General features: G+C 40.9%; 5 protein-coding genes and 1 long non-coding RNA gene across 6 annotated transcripts; all 6 read left to right on the forward strand.

The window, feature by feature from the left end:
• Positions 1–34: 34 nt before the first annotated feature.
• LOC138127084 (cytochrome P450 4c3-like) lies at positions 35–1,845 on the forward strand. Its single transcript, XM_069042945.1, has 4 exons — positions 35–235; positions 286–395; positions 445–721; positions 771–1,845. The coding sequence occupies exons 1-4, from the start codon at positions 67–69 to the stop codon at positions 1,724–1,726; spliced, it is 1,512 nt and encodes a 503-aa protein (XP_068899046.1). The 5' UTR covers positions 35–66; the 3' UTR covers positions 1,727–1,845.
• Positions 1,846–3,079: 1,234 nt separating this feature from the next.
• LOC138127078 (cytochrome P450 4c3-like) lies at positions 3,080–4,928 on the forward strand. Its single transcript, XM_069042939.1, has 4 exons — positions 3,080–3,338; positions 3,388–3,497; positions 3,546–3,822; positions 3,877–4,928. Exons 1-4 carry the CDS (start codon positions 3,170–3,172, stop codon positions 4,836–4,838), a joined length of 1,518 nt encoding a protein of 505 aa, XP_068899040.1. The 5' UTR covers positions 3,080–3,169; the 3' UTR covers positions 4,839–4,928.
• Positions 4,929–5,549: 621 nt separating this feature from the next.
• Positions 5,550–7,859, forward strand: LOC138127083 (cytochrome P450 4C1-like). Its single transcript, XM_069042944.1, has 6 exons — positions 5,550–5,751; positions 5,798–5,907; positions 5,961–6,051; positions 6,105–6,290; positions 6,338–6,774; positions 6,822–7,859. Exons 1-6 carry the CDS (start codon positions 5,577–5,579, stop codon positions 7,332–7,334), a joined length of 1,512 nt encoding a protein of 503 aa, XP_068899045.1. The 5' UTR covers positions 5,550–5,576; the 3' UTR covers positions 7,335–7,859.
• Positions 7,860–10,390: 2,531 nt separating this feature from the next.
• Positions 10,391–12,600, forward strand: LOC138127080 (cytochrome P450 4c3-like). Its single transcript, XM_069042940.1, has 4 exons — positions 10,391–11,015; positions 11,065–11,171; positions 11,221–11,497; positions 11,552–12,600. Exons 1-4 carry the CDS (start codon positions 10,847–10,849, stop codon positions 12,514–12,516), a joined length of 1,518 nt encoding a protein of 505 aa, XP_068899041.1. The 5' UTR covers positions 10,391–10,846; the 3' UTR covers positions 12,517–12,600.
• Positions 12,601–12,832: 232 nt separating this feature from the next.
• Positions 12,833–13,953, forward strand: LOC138127087 (uncharacterized). The gene is made up of 2 exons (XR_011158089.1): positions 12,833–13,315; positions 13,368–13,953. It is a non-coding gene; the product is annotated as an uncharacterized lncRNA (long non-coding RNA).
• A 703-nt stretch (positions 13,954–14,656) lies between these two features.
• LOC138127077 (cytochrome P450 4C1-like) lies at positions 14,657–16,758 on the forward strand. The gene is made up of 5 exons (XM_069042938.1): positions 14,657–15,121; positions 15,176–15,285; positions 15,328–15,604; positions 15,651–16,093; positions 16,142–16,758. The coding sequence occupies exons 1-5, from the start codon at positions 14,956–14,958 to the stop codon at positions 16,661–16,663; spliced, it is 1,518 nt and encodes a 505-aa protein (XP_068899039.1). The 5' UTR covers positions 14,657–14,955; the 3' UTR covers positions 16,664–16,758.
• The last annotated feature ends 51 nt before the right edge of the window (positions 16,759–16,809 follow it).

Raw genomic sequence — 16,809 nt, forward strand, 5'->3', positions numbered from 1 at the left:
TAAGAAATAATTCTGAACTCGAGATAAATATTCCATGCTCTTCGCATCATCACCAGTCGATTAAAAATGTTTGTAGCAACGATAATCCTGACTGCAGTATTGGCTGTCTTGTCCTTTTTTGCCATAAAAAGGATAAGGATGCATGCCAAGAATTATATAGTGATGTCAAAAATACCTGGTCCTCCTAGGGAGGGAATACTTGTTGGCAATATGACACATCTCCAGACCGATACAGGTACAATCCTCCTTTGCTAGCAATGTAGATGATGAAGGTGTTTTTTGTAGAGAATATTTTTAACCGTTTGAGAGAGTGGAGACGCAACTTCTACCCCATGTACAAGTTCTTTGCCGTCCATGTAATCGCAGCAAATATCCTGACTCCTGAGGACTGCGAGGTAACTGCCCCAAAGCAAGAGCTTCAAATCAATATCAAGTATTTTTCAGTTGGTTATGTCAAATCCTGTGCACAGCGAGAAGGGTAAAATCTACGACCTTCTGCACAACTGGCTCAAAGATGGTCTTCTAACTAGTAACGGATCGAAGTGGCAAACCAGACGACGAATTTTGACTCCAGCTTTCCACTTCAACATTTTGCAACAGTTCATCCTAGTCTTCAACGAAGAAGCGGACAAGCTGGTAGAAGCCTTTAGATCGGAATGCAAGAAGTCTTACATCAACATCACCCCACATGTCGCTCAATTCACTTTGAAGACGATCACAGGTACCACTTCTACACTTGAGATTGTTTTGAACGTCGTAGTGATTTGCAGAGACCGCGATGGGTACCAAGTTGCACTTCAACACCCAAAAAGAGATCAACTACAAAGAGGCGGTCTACGAAATCGGACGAATCCTTCTTTACAGACTGTCCCACCCGTGGTTCATCGAACAAGTCGTCAATTTCTTCAGCCCGTGGTACTTGCAAGAGAGACGCGTGACCAAGACCTTGCACACCTTCACCAAAGAAGTGATATCGGACCGAGAGAAGAACTTTAAAGACGTCGAGCTCCCCGCCGAAGAACACGACGTCTACAAAGGCAAGAAGCGACTAGCAATGTTGGATTTGCTCTTGTCGGCGAAGAACAAAGAAGGAACTATCGACAACGCCGGCATCCAGGAAGAAGTCGACACTTTCATGTTCGAGGGTCACGACACCACCGCCATGGCCCTCGGCTTCTCTTTGATGCTCCTGGCGTCACACAAGCACATCCAAGAGCTGGTTGTGCAAGAGATGCGCGAAGTACTGGGCGACCTCCGCAAGAAGCCCACCTACAACGACCTACAGAGCTTGAAGTACATGGAGAGGTGCATCAAAGAGAGTCTCCGGTTGTACCCTAGTGTGCACTTCATAAGTCGTACTCTAGGAGCAGATCTGAAGACCCACAGTGGGTACTTCCTCCCCAAGGGGACGCCCGTGGTCATTCACATTTACGACGTCCATCACGATCCTGAGATTTATCCAGATCCGGAGAAATTCGATCCGGATCGATTCCTTCCGGAGAACTGCCAAAACAGACATCCTTTCGCTTATTTGCCGTTCAGCGCAGGACCCAGGAACTGTATTGGACAGAAGTTCGCCATGCTGGAACTGAAAGCGGCGCTGTGCGCCGTTTTGGGCAGCTTTGTCCTCGAGCCTATCGACACTCCAGAGACTGTGGTTGTTGTTGTGGATATTGTCCTCAGAACCAAAGAAGGGATCAAGGTCAAGTTCGTCCCTCGAGAGTAGATCGATGACCCATCAATCAAGATTATCGACGATAATTGTGAAAATATTTTCTGATAATCTCCTCTGATTGAATTTTATTACTTCTACGATAATAACAAACTAAGATTATTTTATTTTTATACCTTTTGTTTTTGTTTATTTAGGCGAAGTTTGTTTTTACAAAGTGCTTGCCAAACTACTTTCAGATTAAATTGAAGTAGAGTAAATTACTAATCTTGTCCTATCAAAATTTTGATAGGTCCTGAAGAAGTACCAATAAAGGTTTTAATGTGCAAAAAATTCGAAAAGAGTATAAGGATGAGTTGATGCAGCGTGGAAAACCTTGATTTGTTTATTTAAGATTAAAGCATTGCGTCTACAACAAACGTGATTATAGTTCCTCATCTAGAGAGCGGATTATATGCAAAGCAAACGTTGCATATACATATTGCATATTTTGGCAAAAGTTGCTTGTATGTACCTACTTGCATTGCAAGTAGAAAATTTTTAATACCTTGGAATGAAAATAACCAACGAAGCACTGAAATTCAAAAGCGAATACAGGCAGCAAACAATCCCTACTGAAAGTACCAGAGACAGCTAAAAGACCACAGTAGCGACCTACGCAGCGGAAACAATGAGTCTCACCAGCGCAGACGAAAAGAACTTCAGAATATTCGAAAGAAAGGTGCTCAAGAAAATTTTAGGACCAAGAAGAACAGAAGAAGGGGATTACAGAATACTAATGAACGACGAAATAAGGGACCTGACCGAGGGAGAAGATATTGTAGGTTTTTATATAAACAGAAAGACTGCAGTGATTTGGACACATACAAACGAGGGATCCAGAGCATACAATAATAAAAATCATAAACTGGAGACCAGTAGGGGAGAGACCAAGAGGTAGATCAAGGATAAGGTGCGAAGACCAGATATACGAGGACATTAGAAGGATAGGAATCTGGAGAACTAAGATTCAGGACAGGAAGACCTGGGCAAAAGTCATTCGAGAAGCCAGAGAAAAAGGCAGAATGTAGAGAAGAGCCGCAAGAGAGAAGACCAAGGCGGAGTAATTCACCGTAAGAAAAACAGAATCGAAAAACCCCACAATATTGGGACACTCTGTATATATACCACAATATTTTCCGAATGTGCAGTAGAGGTGTAGCTACTCGTATCATATAGAAAAAAAGAAAAAGTTAATATTTTTAATAATAAAGGAGTTATGGACCATTTTCGCAACTCTGGGACACCCTGTATATGTGCACAAATTTCAATTTTGTCATGCATATTATCCGCACTCTACACTGCACTTGTAAATATTTTGTAAAAAAACTGATAAATATTTTAAATCATAATTTCAAGGAAACAATTAGTCATATCGTTGAATTGAGACAGAAAACAACCGACCAAATATCATTTTGAAAACACAGAGGTCAAGCAGTACTGATTCAGTCTACAAGAATGTTTCCGGTGACCGTACTGGTGTACGTCGCAGCTCTCACAGCGATCTTTTTCTTGTTAAAATTGATAAAGATTCTGTTGAGCAATTATGCAATGATGTCAAAACTGGCAGGACCCCCTCAAGGAGGAGTCATCATTGGGAACATGTGGTACCTTCAGGGAACTCCAGGTAAACCAGCTAGATCAAACATAAGTAAACTACAAACAATCTCTTGCAGAGCTAATTTTCCAACGGTTGCGTGAAGCAAGGAAGAATTTCTACCCCATCTACAAACTAAACGCCATGTTTCAATGCGGAGCCAACATCCTCAGTCCTGAAGACTGCGAGGTATTTGTCACAATTAAGAAAAAATTGGTTTCGACTGGTTTATTTTAGCTGATAATGTCAAATCCGATTCACAATCAAAAAGGTCAGATCTATGACCTCCTGCACAACTGGCTCCAAGATGGACTTTTGACCAGCAGCGGGCAGAAATGGCAAACCAGAAGAAAGATTCTCACCCCAGCTTTCCACTTCAATATTTTGCAACAATTCATTTTGGTGTTTAACGAAGAAGCGGAGAAGCTGGTCGAAGAATTGAAGAAGGAGTGCAACAAGTCGTACGTCAACGTGACTCCTCACATAGCCCAGTTCACTCTGAAGACCATCGCTGGTACTGTTGCGGTACTGCGAGAAGAATACGTTGTTGATTTTTGTTTGGTTGTAGAGACCGCAATGGGTACCAAGCTCAAGTTCGTCACGAAAGAAGAGATTGACTACAAGCAGGCGGTCTACGATATTGGTAAAATCCTGCTCTATCGACTGAGCCACCCGTGGTTCATCTTCAAATACTTCAACTACTTCAGTCCTTGGTACCTCCAAGAGATGAAAATTACGGGCATTTTGCACAAATTCTCCAAACAGGTGATCGTCGACAGAGAGAAGAATTTCAAAGACATCGACGTCCCCATAGAAGAACTCGGCGTCTACAAAGGAAAGAAGCGTCTAGCGATGTTGGATTTGTTGTTGTCAGCGAAGAACAAAGAAGGAACTATCGACGACACCGGCATCCAGGAAGAAGTCGACACCTTCACCTTCGAAGGACAAGACACCACAGCTCAAGCTCTCGGCTTCATCCTGATGCTCACGGCTTGCCACAAGAACGTCCAAGAACTGATGTTGCAAGAAATGAAAGCGGTCCTCGGTGACCTCAGCAAGAAGCCCACTTACAACGACCTACAAAGCTTGAAGTACATGGAGAGGTGCATCAAGGAGGGGTTGCGATTGTACCCCAGCGTCCATTTCATCGCTCGCACTCTAGGGGAGGATTTGAGAACGCACAGCGGATACGTCTTGCCCAAGGACACCGTCGCGATCATGCACATCTACGACGTCCACCACAATCCTGAGATTTATCCAGATCCTGAGAAATTCGATCCGGATCGATTCCTTCCGGAGAACTGCCAAAAACGACACCCTTACGCTTATCTACCTTTCAGCGCGGGTTCCAGGAACTGTATAGGGCAGAGGTTCGCCATGTTGGAGTTGAAGGCTGCGCTGTGCGCCATCTTGGGGAATTTCATTCTGGAACCGATCGACACTCCCGAGACTATAGTCGTGATAGTTGACATTACGCTCAGGACCAAGGAAGGAATCAAAATCAAGTTTGTCCCAAGGACAAACATCTAGATTAGAATTTTTTGATAACATGAAATCCATGGTCATGTTTTCTATCCACCAGAGTACTCAGTACAATAAATCTATTTCAACTTTTTATTATTCATTTTTGTCTCTTTTAAGTCGACCTAAATCGTAACTCGTACCTACAGATTTTTCACTGGTTTATCGCTCCGCCTTCGCGCAGATCTTTCCAAGGTCACAGCCTATGAAGAAATCCAATACCTCAACTTCCATATATTATTATTGCTGTTATTGTTATCTCGTATCCCACCTCCACCCGGCGGCACGGCAATTTTGCCGGAGTACATACACTATTACGGATAATACTATCAAGTAATAGTGCAGTGCTTATCAACATAATTACCGGCGTCTCGCCTCCGCATTTTGACTTTTTTGTGTTTTATGTTCTGTGTCAATGTTAAAGAATTTCCTCACGATGTGACATGAGTATAATAATATACCTTTTTGAATTTCAACCACCAATGTGTTCTCTAAGTCCAAAATTTTTAAATTTTTAAAAAGAGATTGGGGTACTATTCCTGTTGCTGAAATTGTTATTATTATTATTATTATTATTATTATTATTATTATATTTCTTTATTTCCCAGCACCTCTGCAGATAGATCACGATTCCTTTATTACGATCACTATCAATAAATATTTGTAAATGTTATTTATTTGTTGCTCAGACAGATATGACACCAGATAACCCGTTATTGTAAACAGAGTGGTATAATCAGTGCTACAATGTTTGTCTCCACAATAACACTATCTCTATCGGTGCTGTTAACCGGAGCACTTCTGTACTACTTCAAAACATTAAAACAGAGTGTCTTGAAGTTCAGAAAACTAGGAAAGCTTCCTGCACCACCTTGCACAAATGTGATCATCGGGAATGTTCTCCACTTGCACACCAGTCCAGGTAAAAATTTTGAAAAGAAGAGCAAAACATAAAGAGGAAGTTTCAGAAAGAATTTTTACAACGTTGAGAGAATGGGGTCAAAAATACTATCCCATTTATACCATCAGAATATTGAATGTAATCGGTGCATGCATTCTTCAACCAGAAGACTTTGAGGTAATGGTTTGTTTAGTATGAATTGGGAATTTGAATCTGGGGGGTGGTTTTAGGTCATCTTATCCAACAGCAAAAACAATGAAAAAAGTATTGTGTACAGTATCATTGAGGAGTGGCTAGGTACTGGACTTCTAACCAGCAATGGTAAGTACCAGTGTAGGCAAATAATATGAAGAGAAAAAGTGTGGATCTGGCAGGAAGAAAGTGGATGACCAGGAGAAGAATCTTGACCCCAGGTTTCCACTTCAACACTCTTCAACAATTCGTCGGTATCTTCAACGAAGAAACGGACAAACTCGTCGAAATTTTCAAAACGCTATGCGACCAACCCTTTATTAGTATCAACCCCCACATCACTCAGTTCACACTGAAGACAATCGCAGGTAATTTATTTCTGCGCGTTGATATTGTGTGCATCTTTTGGTTGAAGAAACCGCAATGGGGACCAAACTGAAATTCAACACCAAGAAGGAAATTAACTACAAACAAGCGGTTTTCAACATTGGGGAAATCCTAGTGTTCAGATTGACCCACGGCTGGTTCGTCCTAAAATATTTGAACATCTTCAGTCCCACCTACTTTAGAGAGAGAGCAGCTCTCAAGACTCTGCACAGTTTCACTCGAGAGGTGATCGCTGATCGCGAAAGAAATTTCTCGACGGTCCCAACAGAAGAACACGACGTCTACACGAGTAAGAAGCGCTTGGCGATGCTGGATTTGCTGATAACCGCGAAGAACGAAGAACGGGTCATTGACGACGAAGGAATTCGCGAAGAAGTCGACACATTTATGTTTGAAGGGCACGACACAACTGCGGTTGCATTGAATTTTGCTCTGATGCTGATAGCTTGTCACAAACAGGTCCAAGTAAGTCTTGTTGTCTCTCCGATTAGAAATGAATGAAGTCCTTTCAGGACCAAATATACCAAGAAATGAAAAGCGTCTTGGGAGACGCGCGAGCAAAGCCGACCTACAACGACTTGCAGGAGATGAAATATCTGGAAAGGGCGTTGAAAGAAGTCCTTCGACTCCACCCAAGCGTCCATTTTATTTCTCGCAAACTAGGAGACGATTTGATCACTGCAAGTGGGTACGAGCTGCCCAAAAACACTCTGGTTCACTTGCACATCTACGACCTCCACCACAATCCTGACATTTATCCAGATCCTGAACGGTTCGATCCGGACCGCTTCCTTCCGGAGAACTGCCAAAGGAGACATCCTTTCGCCTACTTACCTTTCAGCGCAGGACCCAGGAATTGTATCGGTCAAAGGTTCGCCATGTTGGAACTGAAAGCCGCCATTTGCGGCATCTTGGCCCATTTCGTACTGGAACCAGTGGACACTCCAAGTACTATAGTACTAGTAGTGGATCTAGTACTCCGAACCAAGGACCCCATCAGAGTCAAATTTGTGCCCAGGCTCTAGAACCCAACCATCCATTGCGTTATTACTACTAAGTGGGCTCTTTTAGGACAATTTGTTTTTTAAGCATTTTGACTTTGTTTTCAAAGGTATGTTTAAAAAAGCAAAACTATATGGACTTGTTCAGCACACACTATTTTTTTATCAGATCTACCCCGTTTTTCAAGGTACCTTTGTTAAAAGTTAAAATTTGCTTTTTGACCTGTTTTTGTTGGGCCACTTGAGCACAAAAATGAATACGGTTTCGTCCAAACAAATTCGGAATGTGATTCCTCATGACCGTCCACAAAGTGGACTAGTGCGTAGCGAATTCACAGCCCTGTTTTTAAAAGTATGTTCGTTTAGAACACTTTGTGTTTTTAAAAATTTTGGCACTTTTTTAAAGTAGGTATATTAAAAAACCCTTTGGTTTATGGACCCATTCAGCACAAAAATAAATATGGTTTGAATACATTAAATGAATGTCATAGTATATGAGTGTATATAATGTAAATAGTGGGGATTCAATAAAAAGTAGTAATGACTGGGCACTGGTAGTGAGTGATTGCTCACGCTCCCGATTCCTGATCCTCACCCAGTTATAACATGGCGCAGTCGGAAAAAAGACAAATTCAACCAGAAAAGTGAAGTTTGAAAAGTGAAAAGTGAATTCCTAAAGTGGAAAAAACCAGCAAAATGCAGAACAGTGCGAAACCACCTTCAGAACTAAAGTTAGATGGTGACAACGCAGCGGAATGGAACTTTTTTGTGCAAAAGTTGAATATTTATCTGCAAGCAACAAAGGCGGAAAAAAGAAACAGAGGAGTACAAAGGGGCGGTTTTACTTAACTGCATTGGAGATAAGGCCCTGCAGATTTACAATACCTTTAAGTTTGAAAGTGATAAAGAAAAGGCGAGTTTCGGAAGTATTCAAGCGAAATTCACAGGTTATTTTGCTCCTACGATCAATGTGACCTACGAGAGGTACATATTTTTCTCAAGGGATATGAGAGAAGCAGAATCCGTGGACGAGTATGTAAAACAGTTGAAGCAGCTAAGCGAAAATTGCGAATTTGGGACACTGAGTGAGTCTTTGATAAGGACAAATTGGTGTTGGGTATCAAAGATAAAAATGTGAAGGACAGACTTCTGCGAACAAAAAATTTGGACTTGCTGAAGGCTGTTGAAATCTGTAGGTAAGGCGGCAGAGATAACGAACAAGCAAATGGAAATTTTGTGTACCACAAGTGGAAGAAAGACAGACGAATTCCAATCAGTTATGGGAGTGAGAAAAACTGAAGATGGACAAAAACGAGTACAACGTCAAGGGACTGCAAGTGGCCCAGACAGAGATAGGAAAAGAGAAGAAGCGAGCAGCAGACAGAGAGGAGCACATTTCAGAAATCATCAACAAACGCAGATAAGTTCCAGTAACTTTAACGCCAACAGTGAAAACAATTGGATGGTTGATTTGAACATTTTTAATAAAGATGTCAAATTTTGAGTTGACAGTGGAGCGGACATAAATGTTATTCCATTTTCGGTTTATGAAATAGTCATTTGTATATCAAGGATGCGAAATCGTACTTTGACGAATCGAGAGAAAAATTGTCGTCAAGGCCGCTTTGCGGCCGAGACAAGACAATCTCGAGGTCGTCAAAGGATTTCGTAGCCAAGGTGTACATAACATTTTGTGTGCAACCCGAAAATTTGTAATTATAAAATGAACAAGTAAAATTTCCTTCACTGTCAATAAAAATAAAGTCGGCCTACATGTCGCCATGTCGCTATGGAAACGACATAAATAAAACAAATCGCTTTCAGAAAAATTGCAAAAATGTCCGAAGAAAATTATGATGTTTCAGTTCCGTGTACGCATCCAGAGTTAAAAAAATATTATAAATTGTGCAGTGTCGCATTTGAAACCTGAAAAATCGAAACGGCAATATGAAAAATGTTACAGTTACTTTGAGACTGATGTAACAAGAAGAATGTGAAAACCGTGTCGGATAATGTTGTACTGGCTTACCTATTTATTGGAATTCATTTATTGTGGAAGGTAAATGTTAAGTTCTGTTATGCTAGGTTGTATCATCTGCTCCTTTTTAGGTTATTTTAATCGTGGAAATATCAGGAGCGGTGCAAAGACACAAATAAACCAAAATGTCTGTTGATGACATTCAGGAAATGTTACGAGATATTTCTCTTTTTGATCGGTGAAAAGTCAACCAAAATTAACATAATTCACATGTGTATGTTTCTTATAGATGATAGATCGATAATGGGATCTTTCTTATCGACTCCCCAACCTCATGCGGCTGTCTCATTTGAAATTGGCGGAAATTTCAAACCGGATGAAAATTCTGTACTAATAGTGGCCGTTCCTGACACAAAATCAAACTTTATTTTATATTTTATTATAATACTTGAATCTCCTTCAAACCCCCAATGAAAATTTCACCACATGGAAGCTATTTCCGACATAAAATATTCATTTTTAATTTTTTAATTGAATAAGTACCGCTATTAGACATTTAAATACTTGTGCTTTCAATTTTCTTATCAACTCAAACAAAATGAGTCACGTCGGCGAGTCTAAAAAACCTGTGATAACCCGCATTTACAAATGACTTCATACTCGAAAATCAAAAATGTTTCACCATTTCTAAGACCCTTCTTCTCTCCTAACAAGTTTGTATTTCTGGGTTTGTACGTATCGATTTCATCTCGAAGATACCTTTTTGAATTAACGTAATACACTTCTTCACCTACAAACACATGGAAAATTAGGATCTCTTTATTTTAAAATTAATAAATGTTGAAGACCTAACCTCCTCGAAGTTTGGCAGTTATTTCCCATCTACAAGCTTTTCTTGGTTGTTTCAATGTTAAACCCCTTACCTCTTCTACTACGACGTTGGGGGGAATAAAATCCTTAAAACCTTCAGGATTTATTTGACTGGAGTTAACGCTTTTTGGACATCTTATGATGTGTTGGGTGTGTAAAGCGTTGAGTGCCATATTTCACCCTCTCAAATTAAGTAATAGTGGTATACTGAGCATAGATAAAGAATATACAGAATATACTGAGATTATGTAGTAGTTTATTTAAGGAGTTCATGTGTAAATTGGGCTTTTTTTGGCATGAGTGGTAGATTCCATGAGTGGTAGATTCCATGGTGGTTCCATGAGTGGTAGATTCCATTTAAAAAAAACATAACTTTAATGGTTTTATAATATTGGGACACTATATATATGTATACACTGCAATATTTTCCGAATGTGCAGTAGAAGTGTAGTTATCATACAGAAAAAAGAAAAAGTTAATATCTTTAATAATAAAGGAGTTATGGAGCTTTTTCGCAACTCTGAGACACCCTGTATATGTGCACAAATTTCAATTATGTTTGATAAATGTTTTCAATCAGAATTTTACGCAAACAATTAGTCATATCGTTGAATTGAGAAAGAAAACGACCGACCAAGTATCATTTTGAAAACACAGAGGTCGAGCAGTACTGATTCAGTCTACAAGAATGTTTCTGTTGACCGTACTGATGTACGTCGCAGCTCTCGCAGCGATCTTTTTCGTGTTAAAATCGATAAAGATTCTGGTGAGCAATTATGCAAAGATGTCAAAACTGGCAGGACCCCCTCAGGGAGGAGTCATCATTGGGAACATGTGGTTCCTTCAGGGAACTCCAGGTAAACCATTGAGATCAAACATACGTAAACTACAAACAATCGCTTGCAGAGTTAATTTTTCAACGGTTGCGTGAAGCAAGAAAGAATTTCTACCCCATTTTTGTAAATGCCATGCTCCAATGTGGAGCCAACATCCTCAGTCCTGAAGACTGCGAGGTACTTGGCACAATTAAGAAAAAATTGGTTTTGACTGGTTTACTTTTAGCTGATAATGTCAAATCCGATACACAATCAGAAAGGTCGGATCTACCACCTCCTGCACAACTGGCTCCAAGATGGACTTTTGACCAGCAGCGGGCAGAAATGGCAAACCAGAAGAAAGATTCTCACCCCAGCTTTCCACTTCAATATCTTGGAACAATTCATTTTGGTGTTTAACGAAGAAGCGGAGAAGCTGGTCGAAGAATTGAAGAAGGAGTGCAACAAGCCGTACGTCAACGTGGCTCCACATATAGCCCAGTTCACTCTGAAGAGTATCGTTGGTACTGTTGCGGTACCACGTGAAGCATAACGTGTTGAATTTTGTTTGGTTGTAGAGACCGCGATGGGTACCAAGCTCAAGTTCGTCACGAAAGAAGAGATTGACTACAAGCAGGCGGTCTACGTCAATTGTAAAATCCTGCTGTATCGACTGAGCCACCCGTGGTTCATCTCCAAGTACTTCAACTACTTCAGTCCTTGGTACTTCCAAGAGATGAAAATTACAGGCATTTTGCACAAATTCTCCAGACAGATGATCGTCGACAGAGAGAAGAATTTCAAAGACATCGATGTCCCCATAGAAGAACACGATGTCTACAAAGGCAAGAAGCGTCTAGCGATGTTGGATTTGTTGTTGTCAGCGAAGAACAAAGAAGGAACTATCGACGACACCGGCATCCAGGAAGAAGTCGTCACCTTCACATTTGCAGGACAAGACAGCACAGCCCAAGCTCTCAGCTTCATCCTGATGCTCACGGCTTGCCACAAGAACGTCCAAGAACTGATGTTGCAAGAAATGAAAGGGGTCCTCGGTGACCTCAGCAAGAAGCCCACTTACAACGACCTACAAAGCTTGAAGTACATGGAGAGGTGCATCAAGGAGGGGTTGCGATTGTATCCGAGCGTCCATTTCATCGCTCGCACTCTAGGGGAGGATTTGAGAACGCACAGCGGATACGTCTTGCCCAAGGACACCGTCGCGATCATGCACATCTACGACGTCCACCACAATCCTGAGATTTATCCAGATCCTGAGAAATTCGATCCGGATCGATTCCTTCCGGAGAACTGCCAAAAACGACACCCTTACGCTTATCTACCTTTCAGCGCGGGTTCCAGGAACTGTATAGGGCAGAGGTTCGCCATGTTGGAGTTGAAGGCTGCGCTGTGCGCCATTTTGGGGAATTTCATCCTGGAACCGATCGACACTCCCGAGACTATAGTCGTGATAGTTGACATTATACTCAGGACCAAGGAAGGAATCAAAATCAAGTTTGTCCCACGTACAAAAAACATCTAGATTTGAATTTTTTGAAAACGTGTAATCTATGGTCATGTTTTGTATCCCTCAGAGTAATCAGCACAATAAATATGTTTCAACTTTTATGTTGTCTCATTTAAGTCGACCTAAATCGTATCTCGAGAGAAAATTTTACTTCAAACTATCGAAAATGTACTGATTGTATCACGGCCTCCTTGATTTATAAGAGACTCGTCTCTTATGAATCTAGGAGGCCGTGGATTGTATACAAATAATTCACTGTGTCACCACCAGACGGTGATAGCAGTTACCTTCTTGTCACTTCAAGGATTTATTGACAGATACCAACGAAAATTTTTCCAATCTGTTTAAGAATGTTTCTTATTGTGCAACTTGCGTCAATAATTATTAATTTGATTATTCTGATGCAAAACAGAGTTGATAACTGATGCACTTAGTCTCTACTTTCAGACCAAATGCACTGATAATAATTAGCAATTACTTCCCAATCTCTTAGACTAAGAACAATGTTCCTGTCAACAAACATTCTTAAGCTTCTTCACTCTAACTGTGGTGTTTTACGTGGCGGAATGATTCAAATGCCGAGCTAAGATCTTGATGGCGACAGCAAAAATCCTGGTCCACCTCAAACAGGATTCTTGATAGGAAACTTGACTCATTTGACAGTCCAAGTGAAGATTCAGAAGTGAAGGTAACAGATTCGACTCTTCTTTGAAGAAAATATATTCAAGCGGTTGCGTAAAGCTTTTATCTCATCTATAAAATCAACACTTTGTACAAATGTGGAGTGAATATTCTTTGCCTGGAAGAGTGCGAGGTAGGTAGTTTTATACCAGGGAGTGAAACAATTTTAATTACTTGTTCTTCAGATTATCATGTCTAATCCTGCGCACAATCAGAAAGCTATGATCTACGATGTCCTCCACGGCTGGCTGCATTTCGGTCTTTTAACCAGCACTGATGAAAAATGGGCTTCTAGAAGAAAAATTCTGACGCCAGCTTTCCACTTAGGCATCTTGCAACAGTTTGTTTCAGTGTTCAACAAAGTAGCAGAGAAGCTAGTCGAAGAAGTAAACCTGCTAATATATGCATTTGCACATCTACGATCTCCACCACAATCCTGACATTTATCCAGATCCTGAACGGTTCGATTCGGATCGATTCCTTCCGAAGAACTGCCAAAACAGACATCCTTTCGCTTATTTAGCGTTCAGCGCAGGACCCAGGAACTGTGTAGGGCAAAGGTTCGCCATGTTGGAACTCAAAGCCGCCATTTGCGGTGTCTTGGCCAATTTTGTCCTGGAACCAGTCGATACTCCTGACACCATAGTACTCGTCGTCGACCTAGTACTCAGAACCAAAGACCCAATCAGAGTTAAGTTTGTACCAAGGACTTGAATCTCCATAAATATTGTGTTTATCTTTCTACAATAAATTTAAGCATTTCGCCATTAATCTTGCACTTTCTATCAGAAAAAATAGATAAGAGATAATTCTGAACTCGAAATTAATGTTTCACCCTCTTCGTATTATCACCAGTCGATTTAAAATGTTAAAACGCTAATCCTGACTGCAGTATTGGCTGTCTTATTTTTTTTGCCATAAAAAAGATAAGAATGCATACCAAGAATTATGTGGTAATGTCAAAACTACCTGGTACTCCTAGAGAGGGAATACTCGCTGGAAATATGACATATCTCTAAACCGACACAGATAGAATCCTTTTTTACTAACAGTATAGTAGTTAAAAGCTTTTTTATAGAAACTATTTTTCACCTGTTGAGAGACGCAACTTCTACCCCATGTACAATTTCTTTGCTGTCCATAAAATCGCAGCAAATATCCTGACTCCTGAGAACTGCAAGGGAACTACTCCAAAGCAAACATTTCAAATCAAAGTCGATTTTTCAGTTTCCTTCTACCTTCTCCTGTTCTAATCGTCTACTCACAGGAGCGCCTCGTCGAAAAGATGCACCAAGTCCTCGCAGGCTCGACCACACGAGACTACAAGACCTTTCAAGAGCTCTCGCAATTTGAATAGCTGCACCGTGAAATATTTAATTAGATAAAAAACTTGTTAAATAAACTGGGAGAGCAACAAATTATGTAATCATTACACAAGGCCAGCTAGATGAAAATATTACAATGTTAGTGTAAATGTCGGACGGAAACTTTCACGTCGCACAATATCCAATTTTTTTTTTTAATTATTTGGAAAATATCATCTGTGCTACATTTTTATTTTTGAAAATAATGCAAACAGAGAGCTAAAACATCCATTTAAATTGTTACAAACGCAACAAACCTATTGCTAAATAGGTATTAATTTTTTCCGGTTTACAATTTTTGAATATCTTTTCTATAAAACCTGTATTTTTTTACTTCTCTATTTACACTAGTTTAAGAAACGAACGTCCCAAGGTTGGTCAGTTGAGTTTATAAAGCGAAACTATCAAAATGATTTGCTTTACGTTATTGTGCGTCGCAATACTCATCGCGGTGATTTTCTGCATTAGGTTGGTAATTCAACACGTGGACATTGTTGTGCACGTGCACAAACTCCCGGGCCCCCCGTCGAAACACTTTCTCTTCGGGAACATCTCGGAACTGTACGGCACCACAGGTAAGTGACAAGTGAGAGTCCAGCGCGGCAACTCCTCAACTCCTCCAATTGCAGAACACTTGTTTACTATCTTGCGAAAATGGGGTCGCGAACATTACCCCCTTTACAAAAACTGGATCCTGCACCTCGCCGATGTCAACGTGGTCAATCCGGACGACTTCGAGGTGAGACTAGACCATCCTTGTACTTTTCCAAATTCTTCTCAGACAATTTTGTCCAGCAGCAAACACATCGCAAAGGGTCAAGTGTACGACATGCTGCAAGGGTGGTTGGGAACAGGTTTGTTAACAAGCAAGGGGAGTAAGTGGCAACACAGGCGAAAAATTTTGACTCCGGCTTTTCACTTCAACATCTTGCAAGAGTTCATCAAGATTTTTCACGAAGAGACGGACAGATTGGTCGAGGTTTTGAAGAAAGAGTGTGACAAGCCGTTTGTTGACGTCACTGGGTACATAAGCGACTTCACTTTGAATACTATAGGAGGTGAGGTGCTACGGTACCATGGCACAGTCTTAAATTTGAGTTGTAGAAACTGCAATGGGGACGAATCTTGGTGACGAAACAATCACCAGCAAGAGCTACAAGAAAGCGATTCATTTCATTTCGTTTATCTATACCTACAGGATCTTGAGACCCTGGTTGATGAACAAAGTTTTGTATTTATTTAGCCCGTGGTACTACACAGAGAGCAAAACGGTAAAGACCTTGCACGATTTCACGACTGATGTAATCGCCAAACGAGAGAAGAACTTCAAACCAATCAAACTAGACACAAATGATGATTTTGTTTATTCTAAGAGGAAGCGTCTGGCTATGTTGGATTTGTTGCTGACTGCCAAAAAAGAAGATGGTTCGATTGACGACGAGGGGATCCGAGAAGAAGTCGACACTTTTATGTTCGAAGGCCACGACACCACTTCCGCCGCCATCTGCTACGCCCTGATGCTGATAGCTTGTCACCCTGACGTCCAAGTACCACCCTCCTGGTAGTTCTAATCCGTTCTAATCGTCTGCTTCCAGGAGCGCATCGTCGAAGAGATGCACCAAGTTCTCGCAGGCTCAACCAAACCAGACTACAAGACCCTCCAAGAGCTCAAGTACACGGAGAGGTGCTTGAAGGAGGTCCTGCGACTGTACCCCAGCGTACCCTTCATCGGGCGAGTTCTGGGAGAGGATATGACGACCTCCACTGGACACCTTCTCAAGGCCGGTACCAACATGCATCTGCACATTTACGACGTCCATCACAATCCTGAGATCTATCCAGATCCGGAGAAATTCGATCCTGACAGATTCCTCCCCGAGAACTGTCAAAATCGACACAACTTCGCCTATGTTCCTTTCAGTGCAGGACCCAGGAACTGCATCGGACAAAAATTTGCAATGTTGGAACTCAAAGCGGTACTGTGTGGGGTACTTGGGGAGTTTGTTTTGGAACCTGTGGATACACCTTCCACTATCATTGTGAAAAGCGAGCTGGTTTTGAGGAACGTGCAAGGAATCAAAATCAAGTTTGTACCAAGGACGAAAGAAACAAATTAGAATTAATCAATTTTTAAGTAAACTTGCTGATATATGTAGATTATGTAGGCAATGTAATACATTTCAAGATATGTAAAAAAAAATTTTTTAGTCTTAATTATACTCACAAAATTACTTGATAACCTTCAAACTTATTGGTATTTTAA

This window comes from Tenebrio molitor, chromosome 3 (genome assembly GCF_963966145.1).
Source record: "Tenebrio molitor chromosome 3, icTenMoli1.1, whole genome shotgun sequence".
In the NCBI taxonomy this organism is placed as follows: domain Eukaryota; kingdom Metazoa; phylum Arthropoda; class Insecta; order Coleoptera; family Tenebrionidae; genus Tenebrio; species Tenebrio molitor.

Excerpts from the sequence above, each read along its gene's own strand:
- LOC138127084 (XM_069042945.1), top strand. The coding sequence starts at position 67 with ATGTTTGTAGCAACGATAATCCTGACTGCAGTATTGGCTGTCTTGTCC. Across the intron at positions 236-285 it reads ACATCTCCAGACCGATACAG|AGAATATTTTTAACCGTTTG; the intron begins GTACAATCCTCC and ends TGTTTTTTGTAG. Across the intron at positions 396-444 it reads TGACTCCTGAGGACTGCGAG|TTGGTTATGTCAAATCCTGT; the intron begins GTAACTGCCCCA and ends AGTATTTTTCAG.
- LOC138127078 (XM_069042939.1), top strand. The coding sequence starts at position 3,170 with ATGTTTCCGGTGACCGTACTGGTGTACGTCGCAGCTCTCACAGCGATC. Across the intron at positions 3,339-3,387 it reads GTACCTTCAGGGAACTCCAG|AGCTAATTTTCCAACGGTTG; the intron begins GTAAACCAGCTA and ends AATCTCTTGCAG. Across the intron at positions 3,498-3,545 it reads TCAGTCCTGAAGACTGCGAG|CTGATAATGTCAAATCCGAT; the intron begins GTATTTGTCACA and ends GGTTTATTTTAG.
- LOC138127083 (XM_069042944.1), top strand. The coding sequence starts at position 5,577 with ATGTTTGTCTCCACAATAACACTATCTCTATCGGTGCTGTTAACCGGA. Across the intron at positions 6,291-6,337 it reads CACACTGAAGACAATCGCAG|AAACCGCAATGGGGACCAAA; the intron begins GTAATTTATTTC and ends TTTTGGTTGAAG. Across the intron at positions 6,775-6,821 it reads CTTGTCACAAACAGGTCCAA|GACCAAATATACCAAGAAAT; the intron begins GTAAGTCTTGTT and ends AAGTCCTTTCAG.
- LOC138127080 (XM_069042940.1), top strand. The coding sequence starts at position 10,847 with ATGTTTCTGTTGACCGTACTGATGTACGTCGCAGCTCTCGCAGCGATC. Across the intron at positions 11,016-11,064 it reads GTTCCTTCAGGGAACTCCAG|AGTTAATTTTTCAACGGTTG; the intron begins GTAAACCATTGA and ends AATCGCTTGCAG. Across the intron at positions 11,498-11,551 it reads CACTCTGAAGAGTATCGTTG|AGACCGCGATGGGTACCAAG; the intron begins GTACTGTTGCGG and ends GTTTGGTTGTAG.
- LOC138127077 (XM_069042938.1), top strand. The coding sequence starts at position 14,956 with ATGATTTGCTTTACGTTATTGTGCGTCGCAATACTCATCGCGGTGATT. Across the intron at positions 15,122-15,175 it reads GGAACTGTACGGCACCACAG|AACACTTGTTTACTATCTTG; the intron begins GTAAGTGACAAG and ends CTCCAATTGCAG. Across the intron at positions 16,094-16,141 it reads CTTGTCACCCTGACGTCCAA|GAGCGCATCGTCGAAGAGAT; the intron begins GTACCACCCTCC and ends GTCTGCTTCCAG.